Genomic DNA, 16,628 nt, shown 5'->3' on the forward strand with positions numbered 1-16,628 from the left:
AAGCCTTTGACACTATCTCCCACAACATTTTCTGGTAGAAAGTGACTGTTCGTGGCTTGGATGGGTATAATCTTCACTAGCTAAAAAAACTGGCTGGGCAAGCAGTCCCAAAAAGTGGTGGTGAATGGAGTAATCCATTTAGCAGTCTGTCACTAGTGGTGTTCCCCAGGGCATAATGTTGAGGCTGGTTCTATTTAATATCTTTACCGACGATCTGAATGAGGGGATCGAGTGCACCCTCAATAAGTTTACAGATGACACCAAGTTGGGCAGGAGTGTTGATCTGTTTGAGGGCAGGAAAGCTTTACAGAGGGATCCAGACTGGCCAAGGCCAATTGTATGAGGTTTAACAAGCCAAGTGCTGGGTCTTGCACTCGGGTCACAACAACTCCGTGCAATGCTACAGGCTTGGGGAATTGTGGCTGGAAAGCTGCCCATCAGAAAAGGACCAGGGGGTGCTGGGTGGTAACCAGCTGAACATGAGCCAGCAGTGTGCCCAGGTGGGCAAGAAGGCCAACATCCTGGCTTGTATCAGAATTGGTGTGGTCAGCAGGAGTAGGGAAGTGATTGTGCCCTTTTACTTGGTGCTGTTGAGGCTGCAACTTTGAATACTGTGTTCAGTATTGAATCCCTCACTACAAGAAAGACAAAGCTGTTGAAGGGTCTGGAGCACAAGTCTTACAAGGAGCGGCTCAGGGAACTGGGGTTGTTAAGTATGGAGAAAAGGCGGCTGAGGGGAGACCTTATTGCTAATACTACCTGAAAGGTGGTTGTAGTGAGGTGAGAGTTGGACTCTTCTCCCAGGTAACAAGCTGTAGAATGAGAGCAAATGGCCTCAAGGTGCACCAGGGGAGGTTTAGGTTGAATGTTAGGAAATACTACTTTACCAAAAGGGTTGTCGAGCGTTAGAAGATGATTCTATGTGCACATTTACACTCTGGAAGTACACACAGAATAATTTTTAAATTAATAGCAAAAATCTTCAATGACAAATTACCTTGGTTTTCATTGTAAATATAATTCTCTCACTTGGATTTTGTCCTGAATATTCTTTGTCTTCTGTGTGTGTCTGTTCTTGACCACGTGAGTTACATTTTCTTATGCTCTCTGTTTTGGCTTGTTTCAGCCCCTGCCAGCTTCCTGTTGTTCAGCCAGAAATCCGCAATCAGCCGGATGGTACCAGATGATCAGCAAAGCCCAGATATCATCCTGCCTATGCATGGTCTAAGGAATGTCAAGGCTATTGATTATGATCCCTTAGATAAATTAATCTACTGGGTGGATGGACGTCAGAATATAATAAAGAGAGCCAAAGATGATGGCACCCAGGCAAGTTTACATGGTGTATATAGTTTTGGTCAGTCTTTTTGTATGCTTTGTACTTCGTGCTTGACTTTTGCGTTCCATCCTGTGCACCAAGGAATCTGATATAGGTTTAAACTTTACTCTTCCCATTCCCAGCACTTATTCATGTATATTCTATATATATGTGAAAATTGCTGAAGGCATTTAGGATCGTGATTTTAATTTATACACAAAGAAGTGTAATAGTAATACAGTACATCATATGTATTTGAGACTATAAGCCTTGAATTACAAACTTTAGTTAAGGATGGGCACTGAAGGAAGGCAGACTCACTATTTATACTCAGGACAGCTAAAATGTATTTTAAAATCAATATTGTGCATGCCAGTTGTGTGATAAATTTGTCATCATTGTAAAGCTCTCTCAAAATGAAAACGCAGCTATCCATCCAATCTGTAGTTAAACTCTGAGTGAATGTAGAGTTGATTGCAGCGCCAAATAGGGATAGGCTTTTCCTCGTGCTTGTTTTGCTGAGTTAGGGGCATTATTCTTTTGCGCTAGATAGTCACACAGCAGTGAAAAGAAGTGTACTGTTCTTCCAGGCAGTGTTATGTGTGAAGATAGCTTAACTCTTAGGTCAAGATAACAGATTCTTTAAAAACTGTGGTTTGAATAAGAATATAAAATGAAATTAAAAATGGGCAAGTTTTATCTTCATAGTTCTTGGACACTTATATCTAAGCACTATGACGTGATATCAGTGGAAATGAACTGGTCTTTTCATGCATCAGAGACACAGAGGTTTTATAGTTTCCTTTCAAGGAAGAGATGACAGCTTTTTTCTTTTGGCCATTTCTTTTAAGATGGGGAGGAGGTGTTTTGGCATGAGCAGCTAGCTGGGTTGAGAAAGCTTTAATCTTGCTTTTCGGGAGCTAGGTGCTAATTGTTGTAATCTAGCTTCTCTTTGGTACTTGCTAGGTGTAAATTGCAATGGAGATTCATTTGCTCTGTGTTTTCCTGTACCTTGATCACGCAGCTTTGAAGACCCAGATCTCTTGCAAATTTTGACTTTCCAATTTTCACTAACTATATTTAATTAATTTTGCTAAACTGTGCTGTTTGCAGATGGTGATTGTAAATTTCATAAGTGGGTAATGTTACTTTGGATTTCAGGAAAATAATTATTTCTTTGTATTTCAGGCAGAGTGTAGAAACAAAATAGAGGTAAAGCTTTATATAAAAATTAAAAAGCCTGTGTATCGCTATGCAAAACTTGGAGGCTTAAAACCAAATTGTAGAAATATAACTTTCACAAGTAATGGTGTGTTGGGTGATCAATTTGACTTAAGCTGAGCATGGAATAGTGGTTTTAGCTTTCTTGACCTATATGAACTTTTTCTGGTACTGTTTTTGTGTTTCAATTGGGAGCACTCCATTAGGACACTTAAAGAACCCACTGCTTTCCTCTCACCTTTATTATGTCACCAGAGGCAGTCACCTTTGAAGGCTACTTCAGTGATGGCAGTCCTACCAGTAGTATTCCTATCCCAAAAGTACTGGGATTGACTGTACCCTAGTGGACCCTGTGTAATGTTGAACAAACAATGAAGATATTATTTTCCTTTAGGGATTTTTGTTATATGCTCTACTGCTTGTCACAGAAATAAAGTATTGAAATCTATGTTAGTATTCAACATACAGTTAAAATGTGTAGTAAACAGTATGTTAGTTTGGGAGGGGTTGAGGGTAATTATTACAGGAAGTTGGCAATAATGACAAACTTTGTGAGGTCTGTCATAAAGATGTGAGGATGAAAGTGAGGTAATGTTGTCAGTATGGCTCTGAGGCAGACCTGTACCCATTTGACACATAAGCAAACAGAACCAAGTTTAATTAAAAGATTTTATTTAAAAGAAGGCAGGACATAAAGAATATCAGTGTTTACTACAAGTAATAAAGAAAGGAGACTTTGGCAAGAGAGGAAGATTTGTTCAGCTGACTGTATAACAGTGCAGGTCTGGTTAGAAGGCCGCCTTGTTTCTTGCATTGTTTCATTCAAGATTGTTCCATGCATGAATATTCAGTATTGGTTTCTTCCATCTCCTACTTATTAAGTCTACGTATAGGGGGCCCCACAACTACTTTCATGGGAGTTTACCATAATGTTACAACTTTTGTCCAGATGTTTTTCCTTTAATCTAGAGTTTGGATCAAATCTCTCTTTTTTTTGTTAAGCCGTATCTCATTGTGAGTATTTGCTGCTTCCTTGTGGGTGGTTTTCTGTGTTTCTGGACTGTCAGGTGGGCAAACCATGCTTTCTGTTCCATCAGTGTTCTTCAACCATTATCAGAATAATTAGTGGAAGTTTACTCCATATGTTTTCTTGCAGCCTTTCACTGTCATGGGTACTCCAAACCAAAGCCAGAACCCAGAGAAGCAGCCACATGACCTCAGCATTGATATATACAGCCATACCTTGTACTGGACCTGTGAGGCCACAAATTCAGTCAATGTCCACAGGCTGAACGGCGAGTCAATTGGAATGGTGCTGCGAGGGGATCACGACAAGCCCAGAGCCATTGTAGTGAACGCAGAGCGAGGGTGAGATTCTTTTCTGTACCTTACACACAGTGCTCTTGGGATGTATGTCAGCTGTGTGTGTGACTCATATTGCATCTGTATTTTTTTAAAGGAAAAATTTTGTATATTTAATTGTTCAGGAAGGAGGTGACTGCTTTTCCAATTCTGGCTTTTAAAGTTATTCAGCTTTCTATTCCTCTTCTCTCCTTTGCTGCCTCCTCTGATATGCCAACTTAGATGTTCACACAGCCATATCATTAGTTATAGCGAATAACTATCCCAGGCAGGGAAAGCAAAGCAAACCCACCTTATCCTGTTCACTGCTAGAGCCCGCAGCCCCACCACCTAGTAGGAAAAACAGAAAAGTTTACAGTGTGTTTATATCAGCTGGCTGATGTGCAAAAGCAGACGAGGCTGGGAGCGTTCCTTACAGCTTGGCGTTGTTCGCCTTGAAGACCTTGGAAGTTGATAATGAAGGAGCCAGCTAGCAGCAGTTTACTGATAAGTGGGCACTGGAATGCAGAAAGCTGGCTGCATTTGGTTCAGGAGTTTGAAAACAGCCAGAGGAGACGAGTCTGCACACAGTTCAAAAAGACATATATTCATCCCAAGGAAGACTTCCTACTTCATCCCTAAGACCCCGGCCAACAACCATCAGGAGGCACTACGCAGGTGCAAGATTGGAGCGAACTTTCCAGATCTAATTATAATACGAAGCGGGGAAAGGTTATGAATATGTAGTAGGCACTTATACCTATGGATGTCTTTACACTATAAGTAGCTGCTTGTTAAGCTATATGGTGTGCAAGCTAGGAGGAGAACCTCCTTGCACCCCAGCGCTGGAAATAAACATACCTGCTTTATTAACTCATTTTGGGTTATAGAGTTTGATTCCGCAAAACAATTTGGCACCCCAGATGGGACACCCTCTCTGCCCGGCTGCAGGATCGGTGGGGAGTGGGACATTCTAAGGCGCGCCCCAGTAAGCTATTTCTCTGGAGAATCTCCCATCTCTACTGGATCGCTGCGGGGCGAGAGATGGACCATCAGCGGGCGGACCAGGTATGTGATTTATGTATGATAATTTGGATGTACCTGCAGGATAAGGGGGGGACGAGTCCGTAAATCGTGGGTAGGACGCCTCACGTGGTGACGAAGGGTTGGGGTCACTCCAAGATCTCATAAAATCGTGAGGGGGATAAAAATCCCCTTTTGCGCAGGGTGAGGAGGTGGCATCACCCGCCCCCGGGTAAAGTAGCGAATTCGCGGTTGTGGGTGCTCCCTGCTGTGATAGCAAAGCACCAGGTGAAATATAATCCCAAGATTCCTATTAGACGGAGACACGGAGTGAGGGATTAGGGTATAATCCCAAGATTCTCGTTAGACGGAGACACGTAGTGAGGGATTATGGTGTTATATGTGGTATTATAGATAAGATAATATTATAGTATATACTATTATTAATTGGGTACTCCTCGCTGAGGAAGCAGGAGTGCTGCATATGAGATAGCTATCACCTTCTACACCTGTTGCAAATCTTCAGTATCAGTACCGTGTATACTATAACATTGTTAAGAGCTCATTTTAAACTTCTCATATGTTGTGGAGTGTTTGTATGTGAGTGTGTGGATGCCTGAGACGCAATTGAGCGTTTCGATCCATGGTTCTGTTCTCCTGCAAAGGAAGCAGCCGCAGATGAACGAAGCGAGTGATCACTGCTATACGTTGAGAGTTTTATGTCATAAGTATACTCTCTGAATTGTTTGACGTATAACAGAGTACCAGTGGAACTGAAAGGGATAGCTTACTGGGGGACATTCTTCCTCCATAGACAGGAGCTAGAGGTGGACTGAGCTCAAAATGTTGAAAGACTTGCAAATTGTTTAGAAGCCCTTTTTGTCTTGATCCCAGGAATGCACCTATGAAGCCTATGAAGTACATTTCCTATTAATTCATGGTCTTGTTCCTCCACCTTTTCCCGCTTTGTTTGGTAGCATTTCTGATAGTCAATTCCATTTAGGACCTCCAATCCTGTCTGTAAAACTCCTGTTAGGCCCCTTTGTGTTCTGCCCATGAAGGGCACTTGCTTTCACAGCCAGATTGTCCAGCCGTCGAAGGATGTTTTTAGGAAATGAAATCATGCTGGTCAAATTTCAGAAATATCAGTTTGCATTAGCAGTTCAACACATTTAAGAGACCATTCTGGGCTGAAAAACATTTGCTGTTGGCCTGTATTCCCGATTATATGGACCAATCTCATAAATTCCGGGTTGTAACAGGCTTAGCTGTAATATTTTTGAATTTGAATGAGAGCCCAATGGTATCATAGGCCCAGAGACAAACCACCTTAACGGTCTACACTAATGTAAATTATGCCAACAGTCTAATTCACTGGAAATAAAGGTCTTTGTATTCTTATCTGTAGGTGTAGTTGAGATAGTAATTTGGGATGCCTTTTTATGGATAGTGCTATTAACAGCAGCATCGTACTTTGATTTCTCCTCCTACAGTCCTCTGAAGTTGTTGAATCCCCTGTTCTCTACCCACATTCCATTCTTGCCTCACATATACTCGATTTTCATGCATAAACACAGTTGACAGATTTAAACCCTTTCAATTCAGAATATTTCCAAGGGCTCCAGTATACCAAATAAAAGTTTGAGACCAAGGCCACTCAGCATTCTTTTGGCTAGTGGTGCCTTTACCTCCCTGGATTATAATTATAATCATGAGAAAAATAATTTTCCTGGTTGGACTTGTGTGACCCTTCATGGAGGTCTGTGTGCCTTTTTCACTCGGGTGCAATGGTTCCATGCACTCTGCTCCTTTATTTCGATTGCTGTGAAGGAGGCAAGGAACATCGGGAATGGTCTTTCTCACTGCAGTTCCAGAGTCCTCTCTGCAAGAGACTTTACATATACATAATCTCTAGATCGTATGTTATGCACAGGTTCGTCCAAACCCCTACTTCACGTCTCAGCCTCATGTTTTTCAATCTTTTGGAGCTGTTTGTCGAATGCCACCATGTAGGAGGTCATGATTTCATATGCAAATAGTGACTGATCTGCTGTACTACTTCTGAGATAAAATGTGGTCCCCTATCAGGAGACATAGTTGCTGGAACCTAAAAGCTATACTATTAATACAGGAAATAGTATTATTTCCTGTATTAATGTCCTGGTTATCTCCTTGTTCTAGTAGGGAATGCCTCTGGCCAATCTGAAAAGGTACCAGTTAATACCTATAAGTATCAACATCCCCCCTGTCTTGGGAGTTCCAAAAAATAAATCTGCCATTATTGCCCAGGCCCGTTGCCTCTTCCAATTTGGTCTATTTCTGGTTTGGGGTAATTTTGGGATTAGTCTGGAGGCAAAGGTCACACTGCTGAGCCACTTGTCTCACAATGGTGTATAAATTTCTAGCTGCAATCCCTGCAATCCCTTTAATTAGGTGTTTATATAAAGCTTCTGTTCCCCTTATGTCTCTTCCTGTGTTCTTCCCTCATCAAAAGCCATATTAAATAAGGGCGGAAGATTCGTTTCCCTTGTGGAGTGAGGATTCACCCCTCTTTACTATACGACCCTTTCAGGTCTATAATAAATTTCTGATTATCTGATCTTCCTTGGTATATTCTGGCTTACCTTCTACGGAGATTCGCCTGTCAGGAATCAAAGCCCCTTTTGTTTTTACTTCACCTTTGGCTGCCAGTTTTGCCTCTCTGTCTATGCAAACCTTTTGCTTTTACACTTTCAAATTATTCTTTTCTGTCACACAGAACACTCAACTCACATTCCGTGAGGGGAAGGGTTAACTCACACACACAGCACCTAACTCAACTCGCATACCAGGAAGGGGGGGAAAAGGGAGGGACACTCTCAGCCACTTCTAAGCTTCTCCCGTTTTTTTTCTCCTTTTTTTTTCCTTCTTCTATACTAGGTATTTTAAAATTTCATCCTTTGCAGCCTTCCATTCCAAAGGTCCGAGGTAAATATACCCATTGGCCAGCTCAATGGACGTTTGGAATTAAAAGGCTTCATAGGTGCATTCCTGGGATCAAGACAAAAAGGGCTTCTAAACAATTTGCAAGTCTTTCAACATTTTGAGCTCAGTCCACCTCTAGCTCCTGTCTATGGAGGAAGAATGTCCCCCAGTAAGCTATCCCTTTCAGTTCCACTGGTACTCTGTTATACGTCAAACAATTCAGAGAGTATACTTATGACATAAAACTCTCAACGTATAGCAGTGATCACTCGCTTCGTTCATCTGCGGCTGCTTCCTTTGCAGGAGAACAGAACCATGGATCGAAACGCTCAATTGCGTCTCAGGCATCCACACACTCACATACAAACACTCCACAACATATGAGAAGTTTAAAATGAGCTCTTAACAATGTTATAGTATACACGGTACTGATACTGAAGATTTGCAACAGGTGTAGAAGGTGATAGCTATCTCATATGCAGCACTCCTGCTTCCTCAGCGAGGAGTACCCAATTAATAATAGTATATACTATAATATTATCTTATCTATAATACCACATATAACACCATAATCCCTCACTACGTGTCTCCGTCTAACGAGAATCTTGGGATTATACCCTAATCCCTCACTCCGTGTCTCCGTCTAATAGGAATCTTGGGATTATATTTCACCTGGTGCTTTGCTATCACAGCAGGGAGCACCCACAACCGCGAATTCGCTACTTTACCCGGGGGCGGGTGATGCCACCTCCTCACCCTGCGCAAAAGGGGATTTTTATCCCCCTCACGATTTTATGAGATCTTGGAGTGACCCCAACCCTTCGTCACCACGTGAGGCGTCCTACCCACGATTTACGGACTCGTCCCCCCCTTATCCTGCAGGTACATCCAAATTATCATACATAAATCACATACCTGGTCCGCCCGCTGATGGTCCATCTCTCGCCCCGCAGCGATCCAGTAGAGATGGGAGATTCTCCAGAGAAATAGCTTACTGGGGCGCGCCTTAGAATGTCCCACTCCCCACCGATCCTGCAGCCGGGCAGAGAGGGTGTCCCATCTGGGGTGCCAAATTGTTTTGCGGAATCAAACTCTATAACCCAAAATGAGTTAATAAAGCAGGTATGTTTATTTCCAGCGCTGGGGTGCAAGGAGGTTCTCCTCCTAGCTTGCACACCATATAGCTTAACAAGCAGCTACTTATAGTGTAAAGACATCCATAGGTATAAGTGCCTACTACATATTCATAACCTTTCCCCGCTTCGTATTATAATTAGATCTGGAAAGTTCGCTCCAATCTTGCACCTGCGTAGTGCCTCCTGATGGTTGTTGGCCGGGGTCTTAGGGATGAAGTAGGAAGTCTTCCTTGGGATGAATATATGTCTTTTTGAACTGTGTGCAGACTCGTCTCCTCTGGCTGTTTTCAAACTCCTGAACCAAATGCAGCCAGCTTTCTGCATTCCAGTGCCCACTTATCAGTAAACTGCTGCTAGCTGGCTCCTTCATTATCAACTTCCAAGGTCTTCAAGGCGAACAACGCCAAGCTGTAAGGAACGCTCCCAGCCTCCCTTATCTGCTTTTGCACGTCGTAGCAATCTGGCTCATAAATGTTTGGTCATCTAAAAGGTCATGTTTCCAGGAGTAAAAAGGAATCTCTCATATAGAATCATAGAATAGTTTCGGTTTGAAGGGACCATGAAGGTCATCTAGTCCAACGCACCTGCAGTCCCCCCTGCAGTGAACAGAGACATCTTCAGTTAAATTATGCTGCTCAGAGCCCTATCCAACGTGACCTTGAATGTTTCCAAGGATGGGGCATCTACCACCTCTCTGGGCAACCCGTTCCAGTGTTCCACTCCCATCAGCAAAAAAAATTCTTCCTAACATCTAATCTAAACTCTTTTAGTTTAAAACCTTTACCCCTTGTCCTATTGCTACAGGCCTTGCTAAAAAGTTTTTCCCCATCTTTTTTGTAAGCCTCCTTTAAGTATTGAAAGGCCATAGTAAGGTCTCCTTGGTGGCTTCTGTTCGCCAAGCTGAACAACCTCAACTCTCTTAGCCTGTCTTCACTCCTCAGCCTGCTGGCCACACTTCTTTTGATGCAGCCCAGGATATAGTTGATCTTCTGGGCTGCAAGCGCACATTGCTAGCTCATGTCTCACTCATCCACCAGGACCCGCAAGTCCTTCTCAGCATGACTGCTGTCAATCTCTTCATCCCCTAGCCTGAGGGTTGCCCAACGCAGGTGCAGGACCTTACACTTGGCCTTGTTGAACCTCATGAAGTTTTCACAAGGCCACTTCTGCAGCTTGTCAGGGTCCCTCTGGATGACATCCTGTCCCTCAGGTTTGTCAACCTCACCACTAAGCTTGATGTCATCCACAAACCTACTGAGGATGCACTCAAATCCATCATCTATGTGGTGGATGAAGATATTAAACAACACTGTTCAACTCTTGATACAACTATTCCTGCTAGTTTAATATCATAAAATTAATCAAACAAATGAACCTCTTATGTTCAATACATTGTTAAGTTTGTTCTGCCTTGATGTGTATCTCAAAAATTTCTGAAATTAATTAAAATAGATAGGATGCCCTAGAGTGATTTCCCACAGGAAGAAAATTTGTTGATTTGCTGCAAAGCAGTTATGGGTAGATTCAGCAGACACCATCTCCACTTCAGGTGGTTAACAGCTTCATTCTTAAGAGGTCTCTCTTTAATAAGTTCGATGCTTAAGTCCCAGCTTACAACTAAACACCTTACCATGTGCTTCACAGGTGTTGAATGACAATATTTTTTAACTGTATAGATATGGTAGTACCCAGAGATTATCTGGAGCATTTAGAAGATTGGTGCTTTATACCATACTCAGTGTACTCTGCACAGTTCAAAAGCTGGTATGCAGGGGGGGAAATTAGAGGAAGGATTCCAGTCTTACTGGGAATAAGTCACTTGAACATAGTTTGTGTTTATAAAAGCTTATCTTCTTTCTTCATTAAAGTGGGAGTTTGGGTTTATTTATCTCTAAAACTCAATTTTGCTAGTCAGGTTTTCAAACAATTTGAAGATAAATCTGGTTTTAATTAAAAAGAGAAGAAGATAGGAGAGAGGCTAGAAACTGTGGCTATCTGGGAGAGCTGAATGAGTGATTTGATTACTGAATTACTTCAGCTTCAGTTCCAGAAAGCCTTCCCTCTACTTCTCCCCTGGCTACAGAGAACATGCAAGAGAACCGGGTGATCAGGCCCAGTCAGCATGGATTTACGAAAGGCAGATCTTGCCAAACTAACCTGATCGCCTTCTATGACAAAATGACTACTGGATGGGGGAAAGGCTGTGGATGTAGTCTTCTTGGACTTCAGTAAAGCCTTTGACACAGTTTCTCACAGCATTCTGCTGCAGAAACTGTCAGCCTCTGACCTGGATGGGCGCACACTCTCCTGGGTCGAAAACTGGTTGGATGGCCGGGCCCAGAGAGTGGTGATAAATGGAGTTAACTCCAACTGGAGGCCGGTCACAAGTGGGGTTCCTCAGGGCTCAGTACTGGGTCCAGCTCTGTTCAATGTCTTTATCAATGACCTGGATGAAGGCATTGAGTGCACCCTCAGCAAGTTTGCGGATGACACTAAGCTGGGAGGAAGTGTGGATCTGCTGGATGGTAGGGAGGCTCTGCAAAGGGATCTGAACAGGCTGGACTGCTGGGCCGAGACCAATGGGATGAGGTTTAACAAGGCCAAATGCCGGGTCCTGCACTTGGGGCACAACAACCCTATGCAGTGCTACAGACTGGGAGAAGAGTGGCTGGAGAGCTGCACGGAGGAGACGGACCTGGGGGTGCTGGTTGACAGCCGACTGAACATGAGCCAGCAGTGTGCCCAGGTGGCCAAGAAGGCCAATGGCATTTTGGCTTGTATCAGAAATGGGGTCACCACCAGGTCCAAGGAGGTTATTCTCCCTCTGTACTTGGCACTGGTGAGACCGCACCTTGAGTACTGTGTTCAGTTCTGGGCCCCTCACCACAAGAAGGATGTTGAGGCTCTGGAGTGTGTCCAGAGAAGAGCAACGAAGCTGGTGAGGGGCCTGGAGAACAAGTCTTATGAGGAGCGGCTGAGAGAGCTGGGGTTGTTTAGCCTGGAGAAGAGGAGGCTGAGGGGAGACCTTATTACTCTCTACAACTACCTGAAAGGAGGTTGTGGAGAGGAGGGAGCTGGCCTCTTCTCCCAAGTGACAGGGGACAGGACAAGGGGGAACGGCCTCAAGCTCCGTCAGGGGAGGTTCAGGCTGGATATCAGAAAAAAATTCTTCACAGTAAGAGTCATTGGGCACTGGAACAGGCTGCCCAGGGAGGTTGTCGAGTCATCTTCCCTGGAGGTGTTTAAGGAACAGGTTCATGAAGTGCTTAGGGGCATGGTTTAAGGGAGTGTTAGGAATGGTTGGACTTGATGATCCAGTGGGTCCTTTCCAACCTGGTGATTCTATGATTCTATATGTTCTGACTGCTGCCTCTCCTCCTTGTGCCATCAAAATAGGCCATGCAGCAATGTAGTCTACTGAATTAGGGAGTTTGCCCGTGTTATCCACCACTTCAAAAGTGCTGAACTTCTCCCTGAGGGAGTTCTCAGTTCATCGTTTGGATATGTGTCACTCGCCAGATCCATGAGCCACATGCTCACACCCAGGCTTCTTTTGTCCTGCACAGTCGAAAGAACGAGGGTTCTTTTATCTGTGCAGTGATCTGGAGGCCAACAGGGTCACTCTCAGGATGAAAATCGGAAGCAAAATTTATTCTGGCTTAAACCGAAATAAACAGACCAAATGACTCAAGTGCACAGCCAAGATATGGGGGTGCAACTTCCCAGAGTTGAGAGATTTGTATCTGTTCAGATCATAATCTGATCCCTGAACGCAGCCAAGGTCACTCGGATCCAATCTGACACAGACACCAATACCAGATCAGGAAAACAGTAAGGTAAATGAGAGAGAGAGAAAGAAGGGAAAACGAAAGAAATCGCCACATTGATGGACAACAGCAGTTCCTCCAGAATATGTGGTCACTACAGCAGCTTCTTCCAGGCCGCTTTGATGATCCAGTCTGGTCCCATCGAAGTTATGGGCTACAGTGTGCTGTGTGGCTCCTTGCGAATTCTTTTATAAGGCCAGTCCATGCCCCATCAGTATGTGTAGGTTGGTCATGCTGTGCAGAAGCTCCTTCGGGAGGGTCCAGACAGGGCAATCAGGCAGGTGTGAGGATCCAGGGGGAGCAACGCCCACCGCTTCCTCTCTTTCCCCCATAGCAGCCAGCTCAGGACCATGAGCTCGGCCAGGCAAGGCAGGAGCGATGTTTGCTCCTGCACCTTCCCCTCCCATTGAAACCAGTGCCACAGAAGTGGCCCTCAGACGGTATCCTAAGGTCAGTCTTTGGGGAGTGTCTGCTGCTGCACCCCCTCTGCTATTTGTTGACAGCATCACAAAACAAGGGCACAAATGGCCAGCCTTCAGACAAAATGTTTAAGGCAAAGAAAGAAAAGTCGGGCTTTATAGTAGACAAGCCCTTTTTTCCCCTATGCAGGGTGAGGACAGAGGCTACTTCTATTTGCAGCTGAACTGGCTTAGGCAAGCACAAAGGATCCATGAAACCCATGCTCATCAGGAGCATGCCGTCATCATTTGTTCTTCCTTGTGCCATCTTTACTCCTCACAAGTTTGGTAGGAGCTTTTACTTGCTGAGAAGGAAGGCAACCCAGAAGGGAGGAGTGGTGACAGTTAATGTTTTTTTTGTCAGAAAGAGCTGCTGGGCTTTGATTCACAGATGAGGACAGCTTTACCCAAGGATGGTTGCAGAAAGTCTGTGTTGCTCTACTACAACTCCTAACTCCACTGCAGGAACAGTGCTGCCTGCTCAGCAGTACTGACTGCTAAGGCATTTTATGGCCTGGTGTGTTAAGGACAACAGCTATTAATTTCAGGCTACCTCCACATGCCCATTAGCAAATGTTTGGGGTTCTGCAGCTGACACATCTGGGTGTTTGAAGGTAGGAGCGACAGTGACCAAAGTCATCCCTGTGTAAACAGTTCCCACATACAACATAGAACCTGTGTACAAAGGTGAGTTGACTCCCTTCTGAAACTCTCAGTTAAGTGACTGCTGTCTTTGTTCTAAGGTACATGTACTTCACCAACATGCAAGAGCGAGCTCCTAAGATTGAGCGTGCAGCACTTGATGGCACAGAGAGAGAAGTGCTTTTTACAACTGGGTTGATCCGACCAGTAGCACTGGTGATTGACAACAAACTTGGAAAGCTTTTCTGGGTGGATGCAGATCTGAAGCGCATTGAAAGCTGTGACTTGTCAGGTATGTGGTATGCAGTTAAACATTTGGGGCGGAGTGTGTATGTTATAGGACATCATTCCCTCTGATGCTGACCCTAGTAACTTCTATGTCCACTGTTGCCAGTTCTGTGTAGGCAGTCACAGATAACAATCGCTGGTGGGCTCCCTACTTTGATGTGGTGGGTATAAACATTTCTGTAATGATTGCCACCCTTCAAGAGAGCCATTTGACTTTTGATATGTTCTGAAAGCAACTTTTGCAAAATCAGTTTTAAATAGGTGTTGCCAGTCGCGGAACCCCTAAATCACCTCCCCTGTGCCCTTTCTTTTTTCTTTCCCCTTATGGTTTGAAAAGTTTGCATAACTTTCATTTTTATTTCTGTGAATTTTACAGCTTAGTAAATCAAAGTAGCTTGGAAAACAAACAACAGGAAGGGAGAATGGGTTTCTTCGAAGATGGATGATAAGGCAGCTGATATGGAATACCAGTGTTGCAAACCAGAGGAGCTATGTCAACTCATTGCAGTTTTCCCATCTTAATATAATAAAGCATCACTCTATGTTCCTAGCAATAGCACCTTATAGATCTTAGAGAGTGCTTTTCATCATTGACTTTTAAAAGCACCTGATAGCGCTGATAGCTCATTTGGTGAGTGATCCAATGGCCCTGCTTTCTGACTCATAATTCACACTCATCATCCTCCATGTATCAGGAGATTAAACTCATAAAAGAAGTACAGAGAGAAGTGAACTAGTGTGAGGGAGTAGAAGGTAGGCTGTTCTGGTGATTGGTATCTGCTATAAAAGACTGATTCTCCAAATTTTGGTGGCTCTTCTTGCCATGCAGTCTTTCTTGTGTGTTGTAGTGAGGCAATGAACTAAAACAAAGACGTTTGTTTATTTTTTTACAAGGACAATTCACTTTTGAGCACCTAAATCTGACTCAAGGTCAGACTCCTATTTCTTCTGCCAGAGAGGAGAAAAAAACATAAAGCTGGAGCTGGGAAGATAAAGCAGCCCCTGTCTTTCATCAGTTGTTGAGCTGAATAGAGGGGTATTGTCAGACTGCCTGTGTAGCCGCAAAATGTCCAATCCAGAATAGGTGTCAGAAAACCTCCAAAAATTTGTAGGACAATAGGAGATAGGAGTGAGACAGTATTTGGCCTATGAAACAGAAAAAAACATTGACAGTGGGACACATAACATGAAATGCATTTAGAGATACTGAAGAGGATTTTGTCTAGTGATGACAGGAGAAATGCTGTAGGAGGAAATCCAAAAATAAAAGGACAAGAAAGAAAAGCAGCAGATCATGCAGTTATTGTGGCTGAAGTGTTATCCACAAAAGCAAGAAGGGAAAAGAGGCACCAGAGATGACTATGTGGTTTGGGCAATGGGAAGCATACCAGGAAGAAGCTAATGAAGGGAGGATGGGATCAGTCACTAGTGCTGCTGCTGATACATGTAATAGCCATATTACTTAATGAAGCTGTAGCATACAGCAGGCTTAGCTGTATGCCTAGGTGATCTACTTAATGCACATAAGTATCCTTTTTCCCATTTGATTTAGCATGCATGCAAGGTTGAGTCACATCTCGCAGATGGTGGCAAGCAAAGTGTGGGTGTTTCTTGCTTGTTATGTTACAGGCTGGAAGATGGACCGTGTCCTTGCATATAACAACATAAAATGCAGAGCAGTCTGTTTATTATTGTTTTGGATTCAATGAATAAGACCTGACAATAGGACTTGGGTAAATGATAGATGAATAAATCAGCAGCTACAGCAATCACATGCTTGTAGTGGTTTCCCATGATTGCAGTTTCCTTTGTTTGCGTTCTTCCTTTTCATGACATTAAAACTCCACTTAAGCATATGTTTGCATACTGGATATATATTTTAATCCAGTTCCGTGGATCATTTTAAAGGGAAAACTAAGCTTTCTGTGGATAATATTGAATCAAAGCTTTTAATGCACATTCATTTGATAGGGTCACAGCTGAAGAATCAAACCAGATAAAAGCAACAGAAAACTACAGGACTGAAAGAAAACAATGTTTATTAACTAAAGGATATGTATCACCTAGCCAGAAAACTATGGTTGTATTTGATCCAGCTGAGCTCACTGTAATTTTATTCACTGAGCTGTTTATTTTTTAAAATGAGTTAACAGCATATCTTTAATTTAAAATGTTTTGCAGTCATGCATCACAACTCCAGAAGAAACTTGACAGCCAAAATCATGTTGGCTTGAATTAGTTCCTTTAAGAAATATTTAATGATCAAATATTGCCTTAAAAAGGGCATATTTACACGCAAGTATTTTGGCGTAAGCTGAGGCAGCTGAATAAGTTGGACCAAAATTGTGTACAGCATGCTTCATGCAGTTAAACTGATCTAGACAACCTTAAGTCCTTGTAGGCTTGGGGA

At 43.3% G+C, this 16,628-nt stretch overlaps 1 protein-coding gene across 1 annotated transcript in view; it reads left to right on the plus strand.

Moving 5' to 3' along the window:
- Nucleotides 1-16,628, plus strand: part of LRP5 (LDL receptor related protein 5) — a 164,984-nt gene that overhangs the window by 116,132 nt on the left and 32,224 nt on the right. Inside the window, 3 exon segments of the mRNA XM_054067099.1 lie at nt 1,127-1,329; nt 3,696-3,907; nt 14,032-14,222. Coding sequence (XP_053923074.1) covers nt 1,127-1,329; nt 3,696-3,907; nt 14,032-14,222 — 606 coding nt within the window.

This window comes from Cuculus canorus, chromosome 5 (genome assembly GCF_017976375.1).
Source record: "Cuculus canorus isolate bCucCan1 chromosome 5, bCucCan1.pri, whole genome shotgun sequence".
NCBI lineage: Eukaryota > Metazoa > Chordata > Aves > Cuculiformes > Cuculidae > Cuculus > Cuculus canorus.